The following is a 27,840-nucleotide window of genomic DNA, read 5'->3' as shown; positions in this document are numbered from 1 at the left end:
CCCCCGCCGGCTCCCGGAAGCGTCCTCGGGGCTGGGCAAGCCTGTTTCGTGGCGCGAAGCGGGGCAAACGGGGGTGTGCCCGGCGCCCGCCGGCGACCCCCTCCCCGAGCGCCCTCCCGGGTTCCCGGCGCGGTCATGGCGCGCAGCCTCCAGAGCTTGCTGGGCAGTTGCCTCTTGATGTCAGGTGAGGGGTCTGCGGGGAGTGGGCGCCGGGTTGTCTCCGGGCCCGCGCCGTGCGCCGCAGGCCTGCCTGGGCCAGGCTGCCTGCACGGGGACCTGGACCCCAATCCGCGCCGCGTCCCGGCGGGAGGTGCGCTTGGGAACCAGGAGGCTCGGCTGCGACGCGGGACAGCAGTGGGACAGGGTGACCCCTGAGCGGACCCCGTAGGCACACTGGAAGCGACTAAGTGCCCGGTCGGCCTCCAGGGCCTCCCATTCAGTCCTTAGCACCCCAACATCTGAATTCTGCCCCCTCAACTCCACAGCTCTGTTGTGGCTTCTGAGTTCTAAGTCCAGTGAAACCTTTTCTGCTCGCCTCTAAATTACCTGCCCAGATTCAAACACTGATGGCTCACCCCTCCCGCCACTTCTACCGGATCTCTGCACAGCCAAGTTCACGCCGAGCCCTCATCGCTCCTTCCCCGACACCATCCCTTTGGGTGGGATCAGCAGAACCCCGGCATTAAATACCAGCCATAGGCCCGCGACGCAAATTTCTGTTTCTCTTGGCACTCGCTGGGTGATGGACAGTGGTGGTTTTGATACTAGTCTCTCTGCCTTTGTGTATGTCTGACATATTCTATTAAAAGGTTTTAAAACGGTGTTTCCCCGAAAATAAGACGTAGCCGCACCATCAGCGCTAATGTGTCTTTTGGAGCAAAAATTAATATAAGACCTGGTCATATCATATATAATAATATAATACTGGGTCTAATATAATATAATACAATATAATACCGGGTCTTATATTAATTTTTGTTCCAAAAGACACAGTAGAGCTGATGGTCCGGCTAGGTCTTATTTTCAGGGAAACACGGACTTATTTATGTCTCTAGCTCAGATCTGATCCCTGTGCCTCAGGCTCATTGTCAGCTGTCCAAATGTCCTTGACGTTTCTTGCATACCTCTCCATCATCTCAAATCTAATACAAATAAAGTGGGATTCTTGCTTTCCCTGCTCCCAGCCACAGTCTAAGGCATCAGGTGCTTAAGCCAGGAATGGAGATTAAGTTCTAATTCTCAACACCAAATGTGACAGAAATTTCTACCTCTGGAAATGTATCTAAACTCCATCTACACCGCCCCCCACACACACACACCCAAATGGTCCACCACCCAAATCCACTTCGCTCTTGCTCTCCATCCCCACATCCCGCAACAATTTCTTCTCCTTGCTCTTAAAGCAAAATCCAGGCTCACAACTAACACAACTGTGTGACTGTCTCTCCCTCACCCGTGTACCCATTTGAAGACATGGAGCCTTAGGGGAGACCCAAGTATTGGATATGGTCATTTTCTTGGACCACCTTTCTGAGGAAAAAAGTTGCAAAGTTTTTCCCTTTATTTTTACAGCGTTAGGAATGGTGCCTCCTCCTGAAAACGTCAGAATGAATTCAGTTAATTTCCGGAACATTCTACAATGGGAGTCGCCTGCTTCTCCCAACGGGAATCTGACTTTCACAGCTCAGCACCTAAGGTGAGGCTAGGGTGCTCTTGGTAGGAAGGTGCCTGAGGATGGTGGCCCTGGGCTGGGCCACAGGAGAAAATCTGACTGCTGTTACCCACGTGACCAGGACAGCCCACGGGGAGCCTCCTTGCTAGCCCTTTTCTTTCTGTCCGGGGAATTCCTGTGAAAACTCTGTTCTCTGAAAACACACAAATCAAATTCTTTTTACTTTTTCTTGCTATGATGGTTCATGGTTTGATGATCGTAGGGACAGTGGTAGATGCAGACATTTAATCACCTGGACGTGGATGTCATTGCCCACACTGGTAGCCTACTGCAAAGCGAACATACCGGGTTTGTCACAATTGTTTAAGAGAAAACTGTCACTGAAACTGACAGAGAAAACTATCATTTCCAGTGATTACAGTACTGTTGATAGAAGTCAGCAGTATACAAACAGGTGGAAGCCACTGAGGAAAACTGAGGTATGCCGAGTCAGGAAGGCCCTTGCCGTTTTACCATCCACCCCCTCCAATAAATTGTAACAGCAGGCCCCAGTGCTGTGGGGTACAGGTAATTTGTATAGTGGGTGCTCAGTGATTGTGTCTATGTCCTGATATTGAAGGTAAGACAGTTACTGCTATTAAACGCTCTGTTCTCTGAAAACATCAGAGGCTTACGAAGGAAGGATGTGTGACACCCAACACGATTATCTAAGTGTTGCTCTGACCTCCCCGTACCTGTCCTGCCTATCAGTTTTTCTCTGTGCCAACCCTCCCTTAGCAATCTGACGTCATAGGCCATAGGCTAGACTGCAGGTGACACATTTTTATGCCAGGTGCAAACAGCAGTGGGAGGTCACCTGCTTCCAATGTGACTCAGAAACATACATACATAGGTAATTCCTTCAGTGGAGCAGGAGAAAACGTGGGTCCTGGATTCCATTAATCCCACACTCCTTTTCATCCAGCTTTCATTTTTTTAAGCATATTTAAGGCCTGCTAAGTCAAAGAAGAAGTAGAAAGATGAATAAAATAGTCCTTGTTTCCTTTTTTTAAAAAAACTTTTTAGTTCAGAATAATTCCAAGCTAGCAGAACTTTTCAAAATTTCAAGTACAATACAAAGAACTTCCTAACAGCTTATATCCAAATTCACCAATTTTTAAGGGTCACCACATTTTCTCCTTCTCTCATACATCATGCCCTTTGTCCCTTAACATTTCATTGTGTATTTCATAAGAGCAAGGATAATCTTTTACATCACCAGTCATCAAAACTGGCAGCTTAACATTGATACAATACTTTTATCTTATCAATAGTCCATATTCCACTTTTGTCAGTTTTCCCGAGGACTTAAGAGTCATTCTACAACTTATTTCTTTCCTGTGGTGTGTTTTCTAGCACTGATTGGTTTTATAATTTCACCTCTGTTTTCTCCACTTAGTCTTGATAGCTCTAGAGATTTCACTGTGGAAAATGAACTTCCTTCTCTCTCTATCTCTTCTCCCCCCTGTAGTTTATTTTTATTGTTCAGTTTTTTGCACTTATAGTAGAGCTCTTTGGTTCGGGGCGTCCATCTCTTTAGATGAGAGTTCCCAGTGATTTCCCAATAACCCAGAATCAGTGCCTGGGTTCCAGGTCTCCTCAGCAAAGAAGTACAGACCAAGAATGGCATGTACTGGGGAGAGCAAAATACATGCTGGATGTGTCCTTGGGGAAGAAATTTGATCCTGAAAAATCTGATTACTCTTTCATGGCTCTGTAAAACATTTGTTTAGAATTTAGCCTGGGGGGAAAAAAGGAAACAAAGGATTTTTAAAAAAATACTTTAAAAAATAAAATAAAAAGTAAAAATAAAACAGACGAAAAAAAGAAGACTTTAGCCTGAGCTGTGGCATCGCACAAACTCTGTTAAGTATTCGCTTTAAGTAGGGGTGACCAGAGAAGGATCATTTCAGAGGATGTGTTGGTGATTTTATATGGAAACATCTAAAACAAATTAGGTGTGAATATAGGGAATGGGTCATCGTACCTATTTCATAGGAAGAAAAATATTTTTAAATGCGATAAAGCTGATCTAGTGAAAGAGTAGTTATTGCAAAACTTTTGAAATACTCTGTCCTCCAGCCAATCGCTGCATTAGTTTAAATGAAGTAACTGGCCACATGTGAGAAAATCGCCTTCATGAAATGACCCCTGGATTTTCCAAATGGCGGGATGTTAGGCAGCCATGAAGAGGTGACTAATTGGCGAAATATTTGTGGTGCATTAAGTGAAAAAAGCAGATTTTAAAATCGTATGAGCCTAATCATCTCTACCTCCTTTTTGCAAGAGATTGTTCTGGGCTTCGCTAAGAAGGTGCCCAGGTGTGGTGTGGTGCCGAAGACCATGAGCTCCAGAGTCAAAAAGACCTGAGTTCAGTTGGGCAAGTTTCTTAGGTTCTCCATACCTGTGCCTCATCTATAAAATAGAAGTGATTTCAGTTCTACCCTCCCGGGGTTGTGAAAATTCAGTGAGATGATACTGATAAAACACTTAGCACCAACTCGGACACCTATTACTCAGAAGTGTTAGCTGTTAATCTTTTTATCACCATCACTTTTATTGTAAACTCTAAGGACAGCCCTATTGGCTTTGACACCAAGACAGAAAGTGTACTGAGAAACCAGTCAAAGTCCTCACTTTTTGCAAGACAAGAGCCTGAGTTTTCTTATGTCAGGTTGGAGCTAATCAGACCTCTTCAGGCTGTGGTGAGGTTAATGTACCTGTCTGGATTCCCAAACATCGCTTTTCTTCTTCCACTTTACGTTTCTGCCACCCTTCCTTCCGTGGTTGGTGTTGGGACTAGAGATCTGAGGTCAACAAATTGTTTTATAATTTTTCCTGGGTGATTGCAACATCGTCATTTATAGGACATTATTTGAAATCATTGTAATATACTTATTTCGGCTAATCTGTGTGTATCAGTTATTGCACAAAACATGTCCCACTGCCCTCAGACATACATAATCAAGAGAGGAAGCTTTCTTGGTCAAATATGTTGAACACTCAACCCCTTTTTGGAGTGGCACGTGCTCATGAGGACATGAACGTTTCTGAGAAGTTCTGTTGTGAAGAAGACAGATACCTGTTTATGTTTAACCCAGTTTTTGCCCCAAATTGTTTGACCATGGAACAGATTATTTTTGAAATGTCTTACGATATCTCAAGGATCATCAACGTCCCGTGGGGCACAGTTTAGAAAATGCTCATAGATGATGCATCAAAAGTGATGATTAAGAATTTGCTTTATTTTTCTCTTGTTATCATCCATTATCCTTTGGTAGCAGGGGGAATAAAGCTCCAGTCAGCCTTAGAGAGACTGGAGTTAGAGCTCTCATGATTTTCTTTTTCTGATTATATAGTTATAGGAACTTCCAGGATACGTGCACAAGTACTGCCTTGATGGAATGTGACTTCTCCAATCTTTCCAAGTATGGTGACCACACCTTGCGAGTCAGGGCTGAACTTGCAGATGAATATTCAGACTGGGTATACATCACCTTCTGTCCTGTGGATGACAGTAAGTCACTTTGTTATAATGTCATCATCATGCCTCGGGTTTTATCCCCTTGGTTTTCCCATCAGCAACAGTTCTTTGAATGCCCATAAAGTGGGTGGCGTGGTACAAGGAGCATAGGGAATATATGATAAAGAGGGCCGTGGCCTTAAGTTCATGGGAGAGACAGGAAAGGATACGCATTAAGTCAATAAGATAATTAAATATATGATTTAATAACTTTAGTGTCTTGAGGGTGAGAATGAATTGGGGCCAGTGTTAATGAGAAGAACTGGAATGATTAATGTACAGTCATGTGCTGCTTAACGACGGGGATACGTTCTGAGAAATGCATCATTCGGTGATTTCATTGTTGTGCGAACGTCATCAAGTTCACTTACGCAAACCTAGATGGCATAGCCGACTGCACACCTAGACTGTGTGGATAGCTTATTGCTCCCAGGGTACAGGCCTGTTACCGTACTGAATACTGTAGGCAATTGTAATACAGTGGTATTTGTGTATCTAAACATAGAGAAGGTAAAGTAATACAGTATAAAAGGTAAAAATGGTTCACCTGCACGGGGCTCATAGCACGAATGGAGCTTGCAGGACTGGAAGTTCTGCTCTGGGTGAGTCAGTGAGTGAGTGGTGAGTGAATGTGAAGGCCTAGGCCGTTTCTGTACTCAACTGTAGACTTTGTAAACACTACACAGGCTACACTAAGTCTACAAAATAACACGAGATCAAATCAAGCACAAGAGAAAATGATGCAGTCGAGACGTGCGGTAAAGAGGAGATGTGCAGTGTGAAGCTGCTGCTGGAGCAACACGCTGTTTTATAGCAAACTCTTTTATAGGTAGCAACAATACACTCTAAAGTAACGGTCAAATGTATAGCACAGTAGGTACATACACCAGTAACATAGTCATTTATTATCATTATCACGTATTAGGCACTGTACGTGGTTGTACGTGCTGTACTTTATACGACTGGCAGCTCAGCAGGTGTGTTTACACCAGCATCACTACCACCACATGCGTCATGCGCTGCTCTGTGCCAGGCGGTTAGGATGTGAGGTGAAAGGGGTTTTTAGGCTCCATTACAATCTTATGGGGCCACCATCATGCATGTGGCCCATCGCTGACGGACGTGCGGTTGTGCGGTACATGACTGTAGTACATTTTCCGGGGGGAAGGCAGTTTGGAATTATAACTTAAGGAAATGTGACGTGATAGGCAGAAGAATAAAGGTATTCTGGGCAGGTGTGGAGACAGGAAGCCCAGGTGCAGACAGCCAGCTTGCTCAGAATGAAGGACAGAGGGACGGATACAGCTAATGGCAGATGTGTTGGGGCAGGCTGGCTGGTAAGCATCAAACGAAAATGTTCCCAGGTTAGATCTGGAGGGTCCTGGGGACCCACCAGAGGTCATGGAATGAACATAATTAGAATATCAGGAATTGAAAAGTAATTAAACCCCTACATAGCAGTAGAGAAAATAAGAGGATAAGGCGTCAAAAGAACCTTATTAACAAAACTCAAGGGCAAGTGTCTAAGGCAGGGGTGTCAAAACTGCGGCCTGCGGGCCCACTGCGGTCCGCAATCCATTGTTAATTGGCCCGCAGCAAATTCCAAAAATATATTTAGTTTACTTAAATGAACCAGGTGACGCAATACGTACTTCACCTCCAGTGAGTGGCCCGGCTGTTTGTGTATTTTACCGCATATGACCCTTGGTAAAAATCGTTGAAAAAAAGTTTTGACACCCCTGTTCTAAGGAGTAGATAGAGAGAAGCATTAGATTGTCTCTGTGTGGGGAGCGGCCTTTGTATCTTTCCCCTGCTCTTGACCCCGGTGGCTCCTACAGTTTTGCCCACCCTGGTAGGGAACGTAGCTAGGATGCCCTTCTGCCCTTTCTCAGTTCTGTCCCAGGCTTGGGCAAACAACTCTTATTTCTGGAGTGAGAAATTATCAAAGTTACATTATCTTTTCTAAAGGTATCTTTATTAAAACGAAGAAAAAGTGACCATGAAAAAGTACAAACAGCTTAACACTAGTCAAGTCTCCAAAACATAGTACAGGTTTCTGCTCCTGTGATTGCTCACTAACAGGTCTTGACTAGTTCCGAATCCTATTTTAGAGAATCCTATTTTGGAAGTTCCCTTTACAAACTGAAATAAAATAGATAAGCAGCTTGCCCAAGGTCACACAGGTAAAGAGTGTCCGAGCAGGATTCAAATGAGGCTCATGCATCCGTGCTCTTAGCAACAACTACCCCATGTTGGATATTTGCCTCTCGAAGTTTATATGATAGGAAAATGCTTCAAGATATCATGTGGAACCTATTTATATTTGCTTTGGAGAAATAGCTAATAATTTTTTTTATCTGGTTTTCAGCTACCCGCAGATTAGAAACAGGGTAGAATGCAAAAAGCAGGCCCATTAGCAGCCCCACAAAAAGTCACAGCAGCTAGAGAAGAATACAGGAAAGAACTCAAACGGCACCATTGCCCAGAGCCATCTATTATTCATTCTGCAGTTATTATTGAGTACTTGCTGTGTACGAAGCCCATTCTTAGTGCTGAAGCTACAGCAATGAACAAGGCCAAAATCCCTCCCCTCGTGGACCATACATTCTAGTGGGGAAGACAGATAATAAACAGATACATGTTTTATGACAGATAGTGACTATGACTCTGAAGAAAATAAAGCAAGTTACCAGGGCAGGAAGTGATGGGAGCTGCTCTTTACATCCGGTGGTAAGAGACAGTCGCTCCGAGGAGGTGGCATTTGAGCTGAGATCCAGATGAAGTGAAGGGGCCACCCACATGAATATCTAGTAAAAGAGCATTTGGAAGGGAACAGCTTCAGACTTTGTTGGAAAATGTGTGTGGTTAATTGTATATGCTAAACATTAAAAATAATAGAAATACCATCTTTAGTTTCCAGCCCAGCAAAGGAAATAAAGAAAATTCAAACTAATGGAAAGAAAAGAGAAGAGAGGAAATAGCCAAAAAGAAAGAAAAAAAAAGTCTTTATAGAAAACACAAAATAATGTACTTGGAATAATTTCAAATATATCAAAAATCACAATAAACATAAATGGACAAAAATGATTAATAAAGGCAAAGGTTATCAGATTATTATTTTTTTAAATAGCAAAATCCTCATTAGCCATGTCAACCAACATCATAGCAATGGTATATCAAATAGAGTACTTCTGTAGACCAATTGGTCTGCACAGTTACGAAAAATAAATGTTGACGTTTTTAAAATGTGATATTTGATTGTCATTTTGCTTTGTTCTCATACTTAGCCATTATTGGACCTCCTGGAATGCAAGTAGAAGCACTTGCTAATTCTTTACATATACGTTTCTTAGCCCCTAAAATTGCGAAGGAACATGAAACATGGACCATGAGGAATATTTATAACTCATGGGTTTATAATGTGCAATATTGGAAGAATGGCTCTGATGAAAAGGTAAGCTTGGCAAATCATACGTATTTCAAATATAGGCTCCCTTTTCTTTGCTCACTATTGGTCTGAAGCCAGGACAATGGAGAGAGGAGGCCAGGAAGCCATCTAGTCAGGGTCTTGCAAGGTGGCAGCACCTTAAGGTCCAGAGGATCTAAGACCTGGTCATCTGAGCGCCAGAGTTTCCCAATCTGACAGATGACCAGCATCTCTGGCTCATGCTTCCCAGACCCAGGGAAATGTGCAGAGCTGACTTCCAAAATGCTGGTGCCCTGAGAACAGGCCTTTCTTTCCCCGAAGGGAAGTTGCAGGAGAAGGCAGAGCTGACTCAGCAGTTGGCTGGGGAACTTGGAGTCAGCCAAATGTGGTGATCAGCTGACTGACTCCTGTTCCATGGCCTGTACCCTATGTCCACATCCACCGCAGAATAGTCAAATTCGTGGTCAGGGAGCCCTACCCCTGGATACTGGATGAACAGTGTCACATTTTACCTGTTTGACCCCACTTTTCCCCATTACTCTCCTCCTTTTCAGGGAATAATTCCTTTGAAAACATGGCTGGGAGTGGAAAGACGTAGTTTGAATGTTGCCCCTGCCACTGTGTGACTCTGGTCACATGCTTGGCCACAGCTTCGTCATCTCTGCAGAATGAGCATAATAACCCACTTCGTTAATGAAGTGGGGATAACAATGTATTTCATAGGATTACTGGAGAGTTCAATGATATAATGAAAAATATAAACTTGTCTCATTGCCTGGCCAATGTATGTGGTCAGTACACGAGGTCCTTTCCCCTTACGGAGACACGTTAAGGTTATTTTCATTCATCCTTGATCAAATTTCATTTTTATACTTAGTGCTTCTGAGCTGAATGCCTTCTGTGGTCCTAAACTGACTTACGTATATGTTTTATCAGCCAACTTACATATGTGCTATCTCTTCTACATTAAATTTTGAAATTATCACTTAATTCTCAAGAGTTTGGAGGAAAGGGTCACTCATGTGTATTGTCTTAGGAATGTAATTAAACTTATATGTACATATTGCATAGCCCAAAAGAATCTCAGGTTAACATTTTCCCTCAGAAAATGCTACATTAAATGGCGTAAGATATCTGCCTTCTTCACAGAATAGATGATTTTGCTTATGGTCAAGACCCCAGGAAATGTAAGCCTAGAAAGCAATATAGAATAATGTGCTTTATGGGTACGTATCACATGCAGCTGTCTGCTAAGCTCTGGGAGGCAAAACTAAAGACAGATGGACCCACTCAAGGAGTTATCAATGCACTCTAAGGATTTGATTCCACAGTTACTATGTCTGAGTGCCCCCTGCACCAAGCATGAAACACAAAACGCAGCTTATCTTTAGCTGCTTATCTAGAGCATGCCCACAGAACAGTCATCTGGTTGCACATTTGTCCAGTCCCTCAGCCCGTGTGTGGCAGCCTTTGGTGTGACATGCTGAGTGTTGGAAAGGCTGTCTGCTCCCCAGCTCCTTACCGGTGCCTGCATTACTGGTTTGTAAGTGCTATAGACTGAATGTTTGTGTCCCCCACCCCAAAGTCCTGTGTTGAAACCTAATCCCTAATGTGATGGTATTAGGAGGTGGGGCCTTTGGGAGCTGATTAGGTCATGAGGGTAGAGCCCTCATAGATGAGATTCCTGCCTTTACAAAAGAGACCCCAGGAAGCTCCCTCGCCACTTCTTCCATGTGAGAACACAGCGAGAGGACTGCAGCTATGGGCCGGAAAGTAGGCCCTCAGGAGACACCAGATCTGCTGGTACCTTGATTGTGGACTTCCAGCCCCCAGTACTGTGCGAAATAAATGATTATAAGACAGCCAGTCTGTGGTCTTCCGCCATAGCAGTCCAAAAGGAATGACAGTATGGTTCTCTTTTAGAATGCAAATGTTTCTGAGAGGGTGTCATACTAGATCCTGAAACTGATAGCATAAAAGACTTTTGCAAATTCTATTGCTTCCTGATGGGAGAAGTGGATAAGATAAAACCAGAAGGGGGTGGGGATGGGTTGGGGGAGCAATTAGAGGGGACTGGAGCAGGTCCCATCACATCTGTGCTGCTTTCTTCCCTGCCTGCCCCTTATGGGTCAGCCTCTGAGTTTAGTCTTTGAAAACAGAGCATTGTAAGGTTTTAGAGGTATTGGATTTCTAGAAACGAAAGCCTGGACTTTGGGGTTTTATTTTGTTTTTAATTATTGGAAGTTATACCATACTCTTCATGTGGTCAGTTGGTATAATCCAATTCTTAACCTCAATGAATTTAGCTTCTCATACAATGAAGGAATATAGACAAGATGTCAACAAACCCAGCCCCAAAAGGAAAGTAATCGATTACAAGAGTAAAAAAAGTGTGTGCTCACTTTCTATTGAAGTTCCTGTTCCTAAAGCAAACTTTGCATAGGACCCTTCTATAAGAAAATTACAACCCTGATGGAAATACAAGTAGTATATACTCCTGATTCCCTTCATTTCCCTGGAAACTATTTTGGTTTCTCAAATTCAGAAACAGATCATCAATGATGGTATTTGATACTTAGGTTAAACTAAGATGAGGCAGGGATGCTCTCATCAGAGGCAGGCTGTGGTGTGCACCCTCGAGGTGAGGTGGCCACTGGAGGAAGGCAACCCAGGTACACAGGTGCAGAAGTGAGTCAGACGAGAACCCCAGACAGCCAGAGTCAGGAACGTGCTCTTGACTTAGAAAAATCTCATTGAGTCTTACTGTAGATGACCAATGTATTAGCTCAGGCTGCTGTAACAAAATGCCACGAGCTGGGCGACTGTATTGCCTCAGGGTTCTGGAAGCTAGGGATCCGAGATAAGGTGTTAGCAGGGCTGGCCTTTCTCCTGGCTTCCGGTGGCTGCTGGAACTCTGGTTCCTGGGCAGCACGCTGATCTCTGCCTGCATCTCTGCCTACATCTTCACACAGAATCCTCCCTGTATGTGTGCCTTTGTCCAAATTTCCTCTTCTTATAAGGACATCAGTCATGCTGGATTAGGTCCCCTAAGGACCTCATTTTAACTTGATCACCTCTATAAAGACCCTATCTCCAACTGAATCACTCTCTAAGGTCCTACAGGGTTAGGATTTCAACATAGGAATTTTGGGGGGAGGGGTACAATTCAACCCATGCAACTAGTTTATCTGTTTTTCAAAAAGAAGTGGGGTGGTTTGTATGTCATTTAAATGAGAGAATTCAAGAAATAAGATGGTTTGTCAGGACCACAGTCCTTGCCCCATCCCTTAAAATGGGACCCCTGAAATGACCAGGGAGTCATGCCTCGTTCTTTCATCTTCCTATTTTGAGCCTGAAGTAAAGATTATAACCGATGGGGGGGGGGGGGGGATGAGGGTGAGAGTGTCCCTTCACTCCTGAGACATGTTCTTATTTTTGTCTTCGTTACTAGCATCCAGTCACTACTCAGTATGACTTTGAGGTCCTCAGAAATCTTGAGCCATGGACAACTTACTGTGTTCAAGTTCAAGGGTTTCTTACTGATCGAAACAAAACCGGGGAATGGAGTGAGCCTGTCTGTGAGCAGACCGTCAATGACGGTGAGTGTTGAGATGCAGCGTCTGTAATTTTCCTCCTCTGAGCATGTTAAGTAGCTTTATAAACGCCCGGGTGTGGGGGTTGCAAGGCTCCTCAGAAATCACCACTTCGAGCAAACTCCCACCCAGTTCAGCCCTGACTGATGGGCTTGTGAGGCGGCAAGTTCACTCAGACCAGAGGGCTGGAGGGACACGTCTTACGTCCGCGGAGCTGAGGTCTGTCTCTGTGCGCCCACCTCTGCTGTGCTCATTCTGTCCCTGAAGCAAGTCTCATCCGCCCTACGGAGAGCACCCAGCAGAGGTCGGGCTCCGTCACTGCCCCCACCCCCACCCCCCAGAAGCCTTTCCTTCCCAGGCTGCACATCTCCACTTCCTTCAGACACATGACAGGAAGGAGGCATTTAGAAACCCTGTCACTCCTCAGCAAGCGCTGCTTGTTTCAGAGTCCATCGTCAAATACAGTCCTGGGACCTCAGCACTCCTTCACATATGACGTGGGCCACCGCATCTGGCAGGCTGCCTCCATACTTGGTGTTTCTTAAGAGAAAACAAAGGAGGAAAAGAGAAAGACGGAAGGGTACCAGTTAGCCTGGAGACTGTGATTATTTACATGCAGACGCATTGCAGTTGCATCCAAGGTGACAAAATCTCATGGCCTGGATGTCTGCACACAAATGAGAGGCCTTTTTATTCATTAACGATGTTGAGAGGCTCAGCCAGCTCAGACTATGGGAGGATGAATGCAAGTGGGGCCACTCCTGGCCATTTTAATTCACCAAGGCGCTTCTGGGTGCAAGGCATTCAGCTGGGGGCCACAGAAATCCGAGGAAAGAAAAGAATTCCCTCTGAATGAAAGCAGTGTTTTCATATTCGGTGTCACTGTGCAGGTCTGTGAAAATTGCAACGCTGCGTGTGCATTGATTCGCCATTGTGGTTTATCAAGTGCTTCTTGCATGTTGGTTTTTGTCATCGAACACATTTCTCGCCCAGTTTTGCTCTGTCTCATCTCCGGATTTGCTAGGAAGAGCTTCAGGATCCTTAGCAGCCTGTTGTTTACACCGTCGGAGTGTTCCAGCACACACCTTCCTTTAGACTGCTTAACCACTTGCTTACTGGCCACCAGTCCATCTGAATGTGGCGTCCTGTTATGTAAGCTGTTTCGTTCTATTGAACACAAAGTCCTTGTGAGAGACTTTGGCAAATGCCAGCTGAAATCGACACCCAGGGCCAGGCGCAGCGTTGCCCCCGCTGTGTTCTCTGAGTAGCTCGTGTCTCAGAGTAAGAGCCCTGTAGACAGGTATGCTTGGAAATGACGGTGCACTGTATTTCCCTCTCAGAAAAGTCACCCTGTATATTAGCATTTTTAGCATATTTGATCTTTCAGGACCTTGGAGGATTAGCCTTCTAAGGAACACGGCTTGGGAAATACCAGCCCATAATATGTCGTAATTTACCAACAAGTAATCCAGTCCGAAAAAGGAAAGGCAGCAACTTTGAGCTAATTTCTTCCTGGTGCCCTAATGTTATCGTGTTTATTTTATTTATTTATTTTTAAGGAGGGCACAGCTCACAGTGGCCCATGCAGGGATCGAACCGGCAACCTTGGTGCTACCAGCACTGTGCTCTAACCAACTGAGCCAACAGGCCACCCCCCTAATGTTATCATGTTTAGTTATCATTCTGATCTTTCTTAAGGGTATGTAATTAACCACTTCATTATCCATTCTGGAATGTTCATATGTTTTCCGGAGGTCAGCATCAAGCTTCCTGGCCTGTAGTTTCCTGAATCTTCTTGGGGTTTTTTTCCTCTTCTTTTGTAAAGGCACAAATTGTTTGCCTGAATCCAGGATTCTTTTACCTCTCCCAGGCACATGCTCTCTGCAGTGTCATCCGAGCTGTTCTGCAAGTGTATTAGCCAGTTTTCTCAGGACTGCAAAGCCACAGAGAAGCTGAGAAGTCTTGCTGTGTCTCTGGAGGGAATTCACTTAGCACACTCCTTTCTTTGTCTGTAGCCCCATTTCCGTGGCTTGCCTCTGGAGGGGTCTGTGGCTGAGGGGACCTACGTGAGTGCCTTCCTCCATGCCTGAGCTGGCTGAGCCTCTCAACAACACCTTTAAAGAAAAAAAAAACACCCTGTATTATATGTGCCACAAGTTATCTTCACAGGCCTTCTCTACGTTTTTTTCTCATTTTATTCCTTTCTTGAGTCACTTGTACTTAACTCAGAATTCTGTCCCCTGGAGCCCCCCTTTCATTTGAATCACTGGACTCCCTGGCCTTGGAACCACGCCTTCCTCTAAACATTTGCTGTCTGCTGTCCCAAAGCCTGGAGAGCATGCCCAAGTATCCCCGTATCCTGTCCTTCCCCACTGTGAATGCCAACCTAACATGTGGCACGGGGCAAGTCCTGAACCACCCTGAGCCTCAGCTGCCTCATTTGCAAAATGGGTGGAATAAAATGTTGCCGCCGTATGTAGGGGTTGGGAGGACTCAGAACAATATCCGACACAGAGAAAGCCCTTAGTACAAGTTATATGTCTTTACTGTTATTAATAACGATACCATTAGAATCACATCGTTTAGTATTTCTAAAGGTTTATATCACGACACACAATATGAGGCATACAATTGGACCAAAAAGAAAATTTTTTTTTAATATTTTGTGGCTATAAATGATCACCCACTACGTGATAAAAATCTACGTGAAATGGGTTATGAAAGTATGACCCATTGAAAAATGGCTTTCAGCAAACATCATTTTAGGTTTGCTTAAACAGAATAATCTCATCTCAACCTCACAACACGTTTTCAGTGAGAGCCTTCTAAGGATCTTCTCCCTTTTTACAGACTAGAAAATGAAGGTTCAGAGAGGTGAAAGTTGCTCAGCTAGTAAATGACAGAACACAGGCTGGTCGAAGCCCAGGTTATCTTCCCTGTAATTAACTCCCTGCAGATTAATTCCATAGGTGAGCAAAGGCATGATGTCTGTGGGTAAAACAGAGGAAGGTGGTCTGCCTGACAGCATGGAACTGACACAAGCTAGAAAGCTTTACGCAGAGGGTATCGATTAATAGAGTGTCTGACAGTTCGCAGCCTGTCTAAAGGACACTTCCTCTCTCCTTCCTCTCTTCTCCCTTGGGCTGAGTCACAAAAGCATCTTTTGAATTTTGTCAGCATCAACCAGGTATGCTTATGGACTGTCCTTGTCTAAGATGCTATGATGGCCTGGCTGGAGATGCAAGGAGACCCCAGTGCTGGCCTCCAGGGGCTCGTCACAATGTCACCAGCAGTGCCAGGGTGGGCCCAGCCATCAGCATTTAACAAGCGATTCTGATGCATTGCCACTTAGAGACTATTGAAATATTAAAAAGGACAGATGGATGTGGATGCTGGAACTTCCTCAAGAGCTGGGATGTCAGATCCCAGGTCAACTTCCTCTTGTCTGCTAGGGCATAGCCTGGGGCCACTCCAGCCAGCTCACTGCACGTGACCCTGCATTCACCAAGAAAGCACATGTGTGCTTTGCACATGTTGCAAGCGTGGATTAGAAGGCACCACCCTTTAATTCTAATAAATGAAACAAGAACTCATAGAGGAACTTGGAAAAGGAGGTCCTCTGAAATCACAAGCTGGAAAGACTAGGAGGTCACTGCCAGAGTGAATTAAAGCATGACGTGGGAGGAAGGGAGGCAGAGAGGAGATGCGGCAGGCCCCTCCCAGCCTCCGCCCCGCCTTACAGACGCACCTCCATTACCAGATATTTAAGGAATGTCTGTGAGCCCTTTGCTAAGTGCTGGGAGAGGCCAGCAGTGGCTGCAGCTAATGTAGATCTAGGAGCATTTGCTGTTTCAGGTATTGATCTGCCCTGTGTATGTAGAAATTGACATTGCCCCCACAAACGGTCCCCTGGAAATGACGTGTTCTGAAAGGGCAGGGTTTGTTCTCCTGGCCTCTCTCAGCACCAAATGCTTTGGGTTTTGATCTGGAGGATGGTGCTGGTTGCCAGGGGTTGGGCATAGGCAAGTTAGGTGACCAGGGCACTGGAAAAGGGACCTAGTATTGAACCAGAGGAGCTAGGACCACAAAGGACCTGGGTGACATCCTGGATACTGTCAAAGATACAGCGGGACATTAGTTAAAGTGGGAGAACAGATTTCACTTAGTAAGGGCTTCAGGAAGGGAAAGAGCTAACTGAGCATTTTACAGGAAGAATGGGGAGGGTAAAGGAAAAGCACAGTCAGGGAAGTAAAAAAGCCAGTGAGAACGTGGGTCAAGGTCAGTGCGAGTAGACCATCTGTGTCTAATGCTAACTGGCATTTATCAAGGTAGGCTGTGCCCTCCCACAGAGACTGGGAGACAGGCCACTCCTACCTTATTACATTTTACAGGATGGCTTTTGGGTCCTTGAGAAAGACAGTCCTGGGTTGTAGGAGATTCATACACATCTCAGGGACAGAGGAAGGACTCACTCATTTTATAGTAAATGTTCTAAGAAAGGAAGGTCAGATGTTGGTGGGACAAATAGAAAGTTCTTTTGGCAGCCCTTGAGTTTTTCCAGACAGGCTCTTAAGAGGACGCTGCGTCGCCCAGCAGCGTGGCCTCCAGCTGCTGGAAGCCATGCTAGAGTTTGGGTGTCTGAGTGCAGGTGTTTCTGTGGAATTATCTGTGCCGAGAGCTTTAGCAGTTCTCAGCACAAAGCGCTATAGTGCTTGTGTTTAACTGGGGCTCTGGGGCCCAGAGGAGTCCCGTTTTCTGCTTCTAGGTAGAAGAGATTTATCCAGAACGGGAGACCCCTCACTGCCTACCCTGCGAGTAGGGAAAGTGGATCAGAGTTCATGCTATTGTTCTTTCTGTGCGTATCAGCCATCATGCCAGAAACCAAACTTGGAAGAAGCCAGGAAAGGGGTGAAACTTGTTGGAAATCTCTGAATCCTCAGACAGCTGCTGTGTTTCCTCACACCTTCTGAGAGGAACGTATGGGCCCTGTTTTCGGGGATTGCCATTGGATCGTGATGGTGGAAACAGTGTTAAGGTCACCGTGACCCAGTCTGTGTGCGACAAGAGTGTGACCCCTCCCCCGTCCTCCCTGCAGACTCATCCCCGTCCTGGATCATCATCGCCATGGTCCTCACAGCCTTGGTGTGTGCGGCCTGCCTGCTTCTCCTTGGCTGTTTCGCCCTGCTCTGGTACGTCTACAAGAAGACCAAGTACACCTTCTGCCCTAGGAACTCGCTTCCCCAGCACCTAAAAGAGGTAGGTGGTGGGGGAGCCTGTGTGGGTTGGAAACCCTGATTGGAAGGAGTTCTCCCTTTAAGTCCAGGCCGCTAATCCAGGCCAGCGTGTTTTCCCAGAGAATGACCCGTGTCTTGCATGCTGGTCCGTTTCCTGGTGCCCGATGCAGGCACCTCTGTGGTCATGGGACAGCCCTAAAAGAGGAGGCAAAGGTTTGTTCCAGAAGCTCTCCCTCCAACTGGGACATCATTCCCTCTCTGACCTTCCCTGCCTAACGCCCCAGGTCATCAGGGAGCCAAGGTGATGATGGTTCTGGGACAAGAAGAGAAAAAGCAGAGCTCAGAGTAAGAGAGAAAATGCTAAGCTAAGTGCCAGCGAACAGCCAGAGGAGAGATGGGAGGCAGGACAGGTGTGTTTTCAGTTTGGGGTTAGCTGAGAGTGACTGAAATTATGGGATGTATGTCATAGAATTTAGGAAAGCTGTTTTCAAAAGGTTAAGAAAGAACAAAGGACGTGCCTGGGTAGCGACTGCAGAGGCCCTGGGAGTGAAATTCTGAATGTCCACCAACACTTCAAAACGAAAACATGCCACGCCCAGCCCCCAAAGAACCTATCTGGAGTCTCATTTGCCGGGAAACAGACTCTAAGATGGAGATGTGTATTCAGAAGGCTAAGTGGGGAGTAATACCTCTACGAGTGGGAGGGCAGCAGGGTGGTGAGGGGACAGAGAGGTTGAGCTGCGAGGCAGTCACAACAGAGGCCTCAGCCAATCCCAGGGGGGCTCTGGAGCCAGGATGGCCCTTTCAGGGTGTGCCAAGCTGAGGCAAGAGGGCCTGTGCACCCTGCATTAACCCTGGGCCAGATGTGGGCTACCCCCAGGAAGGGGGCAAAACCAAACGATCGTCCTGGGGAGACATTCCACTGCGAGACTCTAGCAAACAGTGCTCCCAGCACCTAGGGAGTGGGTGTCTCCTCCCTGAGGAGGACTGGGGGCCTCATCACAGCACCCACTACAGTCCACCCCTTGTCCCACTGGACCCGCTAGAGCGGCTCCTCCCGGGTGGCAGCCCATCTCTTCTCCCTGGGAAGTTACAAGAGAAGGGTGAGTGGAACAAGTGCCAGCCCCACCGCTGCTGTGGGTCTCAGGAGCACAGGTCACACACACTCAGGGTCCAGCTGCTCTGCTGTCCCTTGTACAGACCTCTCTGCCACCAGTAGCCTCTGCTGACCTGATTGGGTGACCCAGCCCCTCCGCTCTGCCAGGCCTGCGCCTTCGCGGCCCGTGGCTACTGCACTTCACCACTCGCGTCAGAACTGGGCTGGGGACACCATGGGACGCCCGATGACTCAAGTGCCCCCCGTTACGGAACAGCAGCCTTTTCTCCCTTTGATGACCAGGGTGGTGGCTCTGTTCTTTGCCGGCTAGTTTCTTGGCATGAGGAGGCTGTCATGAGGAGGTGGCAGCCATCATTTCAAGTCGAACAGGATTCCTACTGTGTGCCCTGGTGAAACTCTCTCCCTCTGGGAACCCTCTGGACCCGATATCAGCAAACTGGTTTTAAAAGAGCCAGACAGCAAATATTTTAGGCTTTGCAGCTAAGAGGCAGAATTGTGATACTATGTAGATATTACATAACCACTTAAGCGTAATGATTTAAAATTCTAAATCCATTCTTAACTCATGGGCCATGGATTTGAGCCTGCTTTAGATGGACAGAGCCTAAGATTACACGACCCGGGAGCGCCCGTTCCCCAGGTGGGTCACTCGTCCCGCCACCTGTCTGCCAGTGGAAGGCTGTCTCCTCACCACTCCGCCCTTCAGGCCCCCTGGTTGGGACTCCAGTGCTGCAGCAGGCCGTTTTGGTTGCGCCCGTATGCCACTTCCACCTCTCTGTGAACCACACTTGTTCTTTTCCTCCTTGTTCAGCTGGTCGTAGGACCCATCCCCCTGCATGGTCATGGTGTGAGCAGAGGCGACCTCCTGGTACAGCAGGGGTAGATGGCATGGGAGGCCAGGCCACCTGCCTCTGGGCCCTGTGACCCCCTTTGGTGGGTCTGACAGGCCTCACGATGGTCACTGCGGGTGGTGTCACCTGGGGTCCCGTGACCACAGGCCCTGTCTCTGCCAGGTCCCCATAGCACTCCAGGACCTGATTTTCACAGAGGGTCCCATTGTCTAGAGCAGATGTCACTGCCTGCCCTGGGACTATGTGATGTGCATTGTGACTCTCCTCTCGGATCTGCCATCAACTCCACACAGCGTCTTTCTCCACCATAGACCTGTCAAGGATCTGCCAGGTCCTAGGGGTTCAAGTACCGTGTTGTCATGGTAACTAAGGCCAGGCCTTGTACCCCTGCATCAGCCAGCGTACCATGTAGCCAGGGCAGCTTGCTCCATAGCCGGTCCTTTCTGCAGGGCCCTTTCCTGCTCGGCGGGGGGGGCCCTCAGGGGGGCAGCCTTCTGTGTCACTCTGTCCGCACAGTGGAGTCGTGTTCCTTGGGGTGGAACATGCTGCCTCTAGAACCCAAAGACACCGTCTAGCGTATTGCTGCCTTCATAGCAGTGGCAGGGGTGAGACACGATAATCGGTCCTTACTTTGGAGAGGATGTCCTGCCATGCCCTACTCCACGGGACCCCTAAAACTTCGCTGATGTGGCAGGTCCCTGACTCTTCACAGGGTGAGTTACCCACCCTCCACAGTGCATGTATCTTACCAAGGCCTTGTCACTTCTTGCTCTTCTGGTCCTGTTCACCTATGCTCTTGAGAGCTGATGTCACACCTTGTCCCCACACCAGTCAATCGGCTGATACATACCCCTGGGAAGGACACGTACCCCTGGCCGAGGCAGCTTCCTCCCAAGGAGGACAATTTCTGGAGAGGGACCTCTCTGTGAGTGTTCCAGCTCCAGTGCTCCTGGGAGCTAGGGAGCCAGCACCTTCACCATGAAGGGAGAGCTGGGACACATGGCTCAAGGCATATGTTTCCAAGTGGCAAGGACCTTCTGACAAGAGTGCCAGCAACAGTGCAGCCCCAGGACGAGCCAAGAATCTTCCAAACGTGAAATTTGAGAAACCACATTTGCAGCAGGAAAAACAAAGAGAGGCGGCCCTTTGCTCTCAGTAGGAAGTGTTTTGCTCTTGGAGCACCAAGAGGAACTACACCTATTTGCCTGCTATTTTTGCTTCTGGCTTCACCATCAAAGAGACCGGTAGACAGGAAAGGACAGATGGGGCGACATGCAAATCAAAGCATAGTATGAAGGGACCATGGGCGTGAGCTCTCACCTCCAAGGCTCGGAGACTGCAGAGCCAGCCCCAAAATATCAGACGAGTACGGGCGAGGCTGCTGGAGGGAGAACGGGCCAGAGGAGGGAGGACGAAGGAACTATGAGCAGATCAGGGTCCTCACGTGAAATTCTCCAGTTTGACTCATAATGTAGAAAATCCATGAACCATGGCCCAGAGAAAAATTATGAGTTGGGGAGATTTGCTGCGGATGGGAAAAAGCAACAGTGAGATTTATCCAACACGGGTATATTGAGCCGTCCACCAGTTTCTGTGTGTGTGTCCAGCTGGGAGACCAGCCTGACACTTGCTTTCTTGAGGTTTAGCGTATCTTCTTGTGTTCTTCTCTCCTCTCCCCATTTCCCAGGAGAAGCAAGGGTAGCTTCTAGTCTGTTCTTATGAATCCACTGGATCTGAGGATTTGGAGAGGTTCTCCCTCCCCGCCCCCAACCACCGCCTCATCCTTTGCCCAACAGGGATATGGACATAATTCCTCTTTGCCCCTCCCCCTCCCTTCCATCAGCTGGTCAGAACCCAGGGGAGACAGCCTGCAAGTCCACGCCAGGAGATTAAATCGTAGCAAAGGGTGGAGTGTAGAGGTTATATTAAAAATTAGGGAGTAGAGGGATGAATTTGAGATGGAACTAGGAATAAAAGGCTGGAAAGGACAGGTTAAAAATTCAACTCTTTGGGGTGGCCGGTTAGCTCAGTTGGTGAGAGCGTGGTGCTAATAACACTAAGGTTGCCGGTTCGATCCCCGCATGGGCCACTGTGAGCTGTGCCCTCCTTAAAAAAAAAAAAACATTTCAACACTTTAAGAGCATTGTTGGCCTACAGGGATAAAAAATGGAGAACGTGAAATCAGATATTTCAGGAAACATAAGTTCATCTTCATTGTTCAAAGAGTTGGAGAGACAAGGATGGTTAGATGGTGGTCCCTGCCTGACTAGCCCCAACGACTGGGAGAGACAAACCGTGAGGAGTCAGTGTCCATAAAACGTGAGAGACAGAAACCCCGCGTGAGCCATGTATGTTTTCAATTGGCTAATAGCCACATTTTTTAAGAAAAAGGAACAGGTGGAATTAATTTTAATATATTTTCTATAACCCAATATATCCAAAATGTTTCAACATGTCATCAGTCTTTTAAGAAATGATGGAAATATTTACATTCTTTTTTCACACAAAGTCTTCAGACTCTGGTATGTATTTTGCACTTAGCGCACAGGTTGATTCGGACTCGCTACATTTCTAGTGGTCTGTAGCCGCAGGTGACCCGTGGCTACCATACCGGACAGTGCAGGACGGAGGGCTGAAACTGAGGGACACATAGGATGCTGGGAGCACCCAAGAGGGCCCCCTAACTCAGCCTGAGGATGCATGGGAGATTCTGTTGGTTATTTCAAGACACATTTATCCCATGCCTGCGACATCCCTGCTTCCTAAAAATGACAGCCAGGCTGTGTCAGTGCCACAGCAGCACGACCGGCCTAAACATTTCCCTCCCAGTTGACCCACAGTCACTTAGAAAATGAGCTGCAGATTTGTTGTTGCTTTTTTTAGAATTGTGGTAAAATACACATAACATAAAATGTGCTGTCTTAACCATTTTGACATTTACAGGCCAGTGGCATTAAGTATAGTCAGATTGTTGTGCAACCATCACCACCACCCATCTCCAGAAATTGCTCATCACCCCAGACAGAAACTCTGCACTCATTAAATAGTCAATCCCCATCCCCAACTTCCCCCAGCCCCTGGAAACCACCGTTCTACTTTCTGTCTATGACTTTGACTATTTTAGGTCCCTCATCTACGTGGAATATACACTATTTGACCTTTTGTGTCTGGCTTAGTTCACTGAGCATGTGCTCAGTGTTCATGCATGTGACATGTATCAGAATCTCCTCCCTTTTTAAGGCTGAATAATTAATTGTGTGCACAGACCATACTTTGGTTATCCATCCATCCATCGATGGACACTTGGGCTGTTTCCACCCTTCGGCTGTTGGGAATAAGGCTGCTGTGAACATGAGTGCACAGTATCTCTTTGAGACCCTGCTTTCATTTCTGCTGGGGATCTACCATGAAATGGAATTGTTGGATCAGATGGTAATTCTACTTTTAATTTTTTGAGGAACTCTCATATTATTATTGTCACTTTTTTTTTTTAACAGCGTTTTCCAGCCATGAATTCTGTATAAAATCTTTGTAGCCCAAAGGTAAAAATTTCAGGGAAAATTTGATAATTGACTTTCTTTTTTTTCCTCCTGCAGTTTTTGGGCCACCCTCATCACAGTAAGCTTCTGTTTTTCTCCTTCCCGCTCTCTGATGAGAGTGAAGTTTTTGACAAACTGAGTGTCATCACAGAAGTCTCTGAAAGCAGCCAGCAGCCTGTGGACAGCTGCAGCCTCCGGGCCCCTGCTGGGCAGGACTTGCCCTCGTGCTAGTCTCTGAGGAGGGAGCCCACTCTGCTGGACTCAGCGACCCCCTACTTCTCACGGCTGCCTCTAGGGTGATCAGAGCAACAAGTGAGGACCGAGACCACCTGAGCAAGCCCCAGTAAGACTCGCAGATGCTGGGACCATGTCTAAACAACCGAAGAGCTAAATTTTAAAGGCTCACTTGGCAAAAATACTCCATCTTGGGAACTTGCTACTTTATAAAGACCTTAATGATTACAAAATAGTTGACCACTGACGGCATAATTTTCAGCCTCTTATGCTCACTAATATAAGGCAGATTTTAATTGTGAGAAATAAAAATATTTCAAAGGAGGAGTAAAAATGGAGCTGTAAAATCCCACCAGACTGCCAATAGACTGATCCAAAAAATAACCTCCCCTCAACGGTGGTCAGAAAAACGCTGTACAGACTGCAAGCTGTCTGGATCCTCAGGGATGTTTCGATTGGGTTTTGTTTCTCTACCTGTACCTGTTTCATATCGTGCTGGTGCTCTACTAAAACTTTATTCTCTATTTAATCTGCGTGTGTTCATGATACTCCATTTGCAGAATTGTCAGATGCGGAATGAGCCTCTTGGGTGCCATTTTTGAAACCATAAAGCACACACACACAAAATGTTTCCTAGCAAGGAAGGAAGGAATATTCAGAGGCCAGAACCTAGAGAAGCTGGTTAAATGCCACCTTTCCTTTTGAGGGCATTTGACAAACCCTGTAGATTGCAGCCGCACACAAGGGCTCAGGGTACAAAAGACAAAGTTTAGGGCTCACACAAGGTGGGGTCTAAAGCAGACCTCCCCATGAATCTGAAATCCCAAAAAGCCATCCGCTTTGTGTGAGGGTGAACCAGGAAGAAATTAATCCTAACCCACCCCTATATTAGTTTCTTGTAGCTGCCATAACAACGTGCCACGAACTGGGTGACATAAAACAACAGAAATTTATTCTCTCATGGTACTAGAAGTCCAAAATCAGTATCAATTGGCTGAAGTCAAGGTGCCAAAGAAGTCTTCAGAAGTTCTAGGAGACGATCCTTTCCGTGTCTCTTCCAAATGCCTCATTCCTTGGCTTGTAGCATCAGTCCAGTGTCTGCCTCTGTAGTCACATCACCCTCTCCTCTTCCACATGTGTGTCTCCCTCTGCCTCTCTCTTATAAGGACACTTGTGGTGCATTTAATGGCTGCCCAGATAATCCAGGATAATTTCCCCATCTCAAAATCCTTAATTTCATCTGCAAATAGCCTTTTTTCAAATAAGGTCATATTCACAGGTGCCAGGGAGCAGGGTCTGGTGTCTTTGGGGTAGTTATTCAGCCTACTACACACCCCCACCAAGGACTACAAATAAACCTTTTTGGTTTTGATTTTGTTTTCTGAGTGAAGGGGCAAAATATGTCTTTCCTGAGAAGTAATAATATAATCTCAAACAGTAGGTTTGCAGCCCCAAATCACATTATCTGGGTAGTCAAGTAAAACTTCAGGGTTAGCTGTGAGAAATCACAAAACCCAAAAGGAAAACATCAGAGCAAGAACTAGCTAGCAAAAACAAGCAGTGAAGCCAGACCCGCAAAGACTTTAGATCCTGATACAAACAGACATGCAGCTTGCTTCATACAGTTAAATAAATGTGAGGGGGGTGGTAGAAGAGGGTAAACGGGGTCAAGTACATGGTAATGGAAGGAGAACTGACTCTGGGTGGTGAACACAATGTGAGATATAGATGATGTAATACAGAATTGCACACTTGAAAGCTATGTAATTTTACTAACTATTGTCATCCCAATAAATTTTAATTTAAATAAAGAAGTAAATGTAAGAAGGCATTGATAATATCGGGAAAGCACAAGAGGCTGAATCATTCAGCTTTGTGGTAGTAACACATGAACCCCAAATCTCAGTGGCTTTTAAAAACCAAGACTTATTTCTCGCTCTTTTTATGTGTGGCTGGAGGTCAAATGTGGGTCTGTTCTAAAATGACTTTTTCATTCTAGGATCTAGGCTGAAGGACATGCCAAATGGGGAAAGAAATACAAGCCCCACAATTGTTCTTGAAGTTTCTGCTTGGACGTGGAGTGAGTCACTTCTGTTCACATTCCTTTGGCCAAAGACATGGATTCTCTGGGATGTTTCAGGCAACGTCTAATGTGAACAGAGTGGGGAAGTGTACTACTCCCCAGGGAAGAACTGAAAGTTGCATAGCAACAGGCGGGAATGTATAATTCTCTCACAAGGCAGGGAGAGAATAATTAGGAGCAATAATTACAATCTACTACACACCAAGAAATGACTAAACATTTTGTGGGGCGAGGGCAAATAGACGTCTAGAAATGAAAACATATAATCATTGGAATTTAAAAGTCCGAGAATGTGCTTAACGGCAGGTTAGGCACAGCTGAAGAGAGAATAAGTACACTGGACAGAAGGAGAAGTGTATTAGTCAGCGTTCCCCAGAGAAAGAGAACCAATAAGATGTGTGTGTATATATGTAGAGAGAGAAAGAAAAATTTATTTTAAGGAACAGGCTTAAAGTATGATTTTCATATGATTGTGAAAGCTGCCAAATTGGAAAGATGTAGGGCAGACTGAGAGACTGGAGACCCAGGTAGAGTTGATAATTCAGTTGAATCCAAAGGCAGTCTCAAGGCAAAATCACCTCTTTCTCGGCAAACCTGTCTTTTTTCTCTTAAGGCATTGAACTGATTGGATGAGATCTACCCACATTATGGAGGGTAATCTGCTTTACTCGAAGTCTACTGATTTAAATGTTAACCTTATCTAAAACAATACTTTTACAGCAACATTCAGACTGGTGTTCATTGTTGATTGATCAAATATCTGCACTATGCCCTGGCCAAGGTGATGCATAAAATTAACCAGCAGTGGGAGAGTAAATCTGAAGTAATTATCAAGGGTACAGTACAGAGAAACATTAGGATGGAAAATCTGCGAGGTTAAGCTATAAGCTGTATGAATGATGGAGTGAGATGATCTATTACATGTCTAATCAGAGTTTCCAAAGGAGAGGTGAGAAAGGATGAGGCAAATGCAATACAGGCACACCTCATTTTATTACACTTCACTTTACTTGCTTCACGCTTCACAGATACTCCGTTTTTACAAATTGAAGGTAAGATCCTCCATCAGCAAAAAGATTACGTCTCGCTGAAGGCTAGGATGATGGTTAGCATTAACCATAAAATATTTTTAATGAAGGTATGTCCATTGTTTTATTATATATAATACTATTACACACCTAACAGACTACAGTATAGTATAAATATAACATATATGTGCACTAGGAAAGCAAAGACTCCATGTGACTCGATTGAGATATTTGCTTTATTGCGGCGGTCCAGAACCAAACCCACAATATTGATGAGGTGAGCCTGCATTGGAATATTTGAAAAGATAACAACTGAGGAAAGATACTAGTTTACAAATTCAGGGATCCCAACAAATCCCAAGCTGAACAAATCAGAAGATCTCACATTAGAGTGAAACTGGGGGACATCAAAAGCAGAGAAGACAGGTTACCTTCAAAGGAAAAGCAATTAAATTCATGGATGATTTCTCAGCAGTAATAGAAGCCAAGAATCAAAGTGCATTAAAAATCTTTGTCGGGCCGGCCCCGTGGCTCAGGCTGTGGGAGCTCCGTGCTCCTAACTCCAAAGGCTGCTGGTTCGATTCCCACATGGGCCAGTGGGCTCTCGGCCACAGGGTTGCCGGTTCGATTCCTCGACTCCCGCAAGGGATGGTGGGCTCTGCCCCCAGTAACTGGGATTGAACATGGCACCTTGAGCTGAGCTGCCACTGAGCTCCCAGATGGCTCAGTTGGTTGGAGCGTGTCCTCTCAACCACAAGGTTGCCGGTTCAACTCCCACAAGGGATGGTGGGCTGCGCCCCCTGCAACTAGCAACGGCAACTGGACCTGGAGCTGAGCTGCACCCTCTACAACTAAGACTGAAAGAACAACAACTTGAAGCTGAATGGCACCCTCCACAACTAAGATTGGAAGGACAACAACTTGACTTGGGAAAAAAAAAAAGTCCCAGAAGTACGCACTGTTCCCCAATAAAGTCCTGTTCCCCTTCCCCAATAAAACCTTTGGGGGAAAAAAAAAAATCTTTGTCAACTTAGAATTGGACATCCTATCTGGGGAAAAGGGATAAAACAAAGACTCAGACAAATAGAAGATGAGAGTGTTTGACATCAAAAGAACTTTACTAGATAAAGATCTAAAGAATGTATTTTAGTCAGAAGGAAACCATTCCCAGATGAAAGTTATGACATGCAAGAAGAAATATAGGAAAGAAATGGATAAATACATGAGTAAATCCAAATAAATATTGACTGTATAAAACAATAATAATATCTTCTGGGTTTAAAAACAACAACTAAAACCCAGAGAAGGGAACATTTGAAGTTTTAAAGTTCCTGTTGTATTTCAGAGAAGAACAAAGATTCATTTGAAACATGGAGAAGTTAAATATGTTAAAATTTCTACAGTAACCTCATCGTTACAGAAGTGGTTCTCACCTGGGGAGAGGGGCAATTTTGTGCCCCAGGAGACATTTGACAATGTCTGGAAACATTTTTGGTTGTT

At 45.8% G+C, this 27,840-nt stretch overlaps 1 protein-coding gene across 2 annotated transcripts; it reads left to right on the top strand.

Moving 5' to 3' along the window:
• Nucleotides 1–23,758, top strand: IL10RB (interleukin 10 receptor subunit beta). 2 transcript variants are annotated; one of them, XM_019730208.2, is made up of 7 exons: nt 4–184; nt 1,573–1,696; nt 5,071–5,228; nt 8,522–8,688; nt 12,113–12,260; nt 17,350–17,510; nt 23,053–23,758. In XM_019730208.2, the coding sequence occupies exons 1-7, from the start codon at nt 136–138 to the stop codon at nt 23,224–23,226; spliced, it is 981 nt and encodes a 326-aa protein (XP_019585767.1). In that variant the 5' UTR covers nt 4–135; the 3' UTR covers nt 23,227–23,758. The 2 variants fall into 2 exon arrangements, with proteins under 2 accessions (XP_074182036.1, XP_019585767.1); XM_074325935.1 differs by lacking the exons at nt 17,350–17,510; nt 23,053–23,758 and adding an exon at nt 17,121–17,332 and having other exon boundaries at nt 1–184.
• The last annotated feature ends 4,082 nt before the right edge of the window (nt 23,759–27,840 follow it).

Source organism: Rhinolophus sinicus, linkage group LG01, assembly GCF_036562045.2.
Source record: "Rhinolophus sinicus isolate RSC01 linkage group LG01, ASM3656204v1, whole genome shotgun sequence".
Classification (NCBI taxonomy): Eukaryota; Metazoa; Chordata; class Mammalia; order Chiroptera; family Rhinolophidae; genus Rhinolophus; species Rhinolophus sinicus.
This window is presented reverse-complemented; position numbering and strand designations above follow the sequence as displayed.

Excerpts from the sequence above, each read along its gene's own strand:
- IL10RB (XM_019730208.2), top strand. The coding sequence starts at position 136 with ATGGCGCGCAGCCTCCAGAGCTTGCTGGGCAGTTGCCTCTTGATGTCA. Across the intron at positions 5,229-8,521 it reads CTTCTGTCCTGTGGATGACA|CCATTATTGGACCTCCTGGA; the intron begins GTAAGTCACTTT and ends TCTCATACTTAG. Across the intron at positions 12,261-17,349 it reads TGAGCAGACCGTCAATGACG|ACTCATCCCCGTCCTGGATC; the intron begins GTGAGTGTTGAG and ends TCCTCCCTGCAG.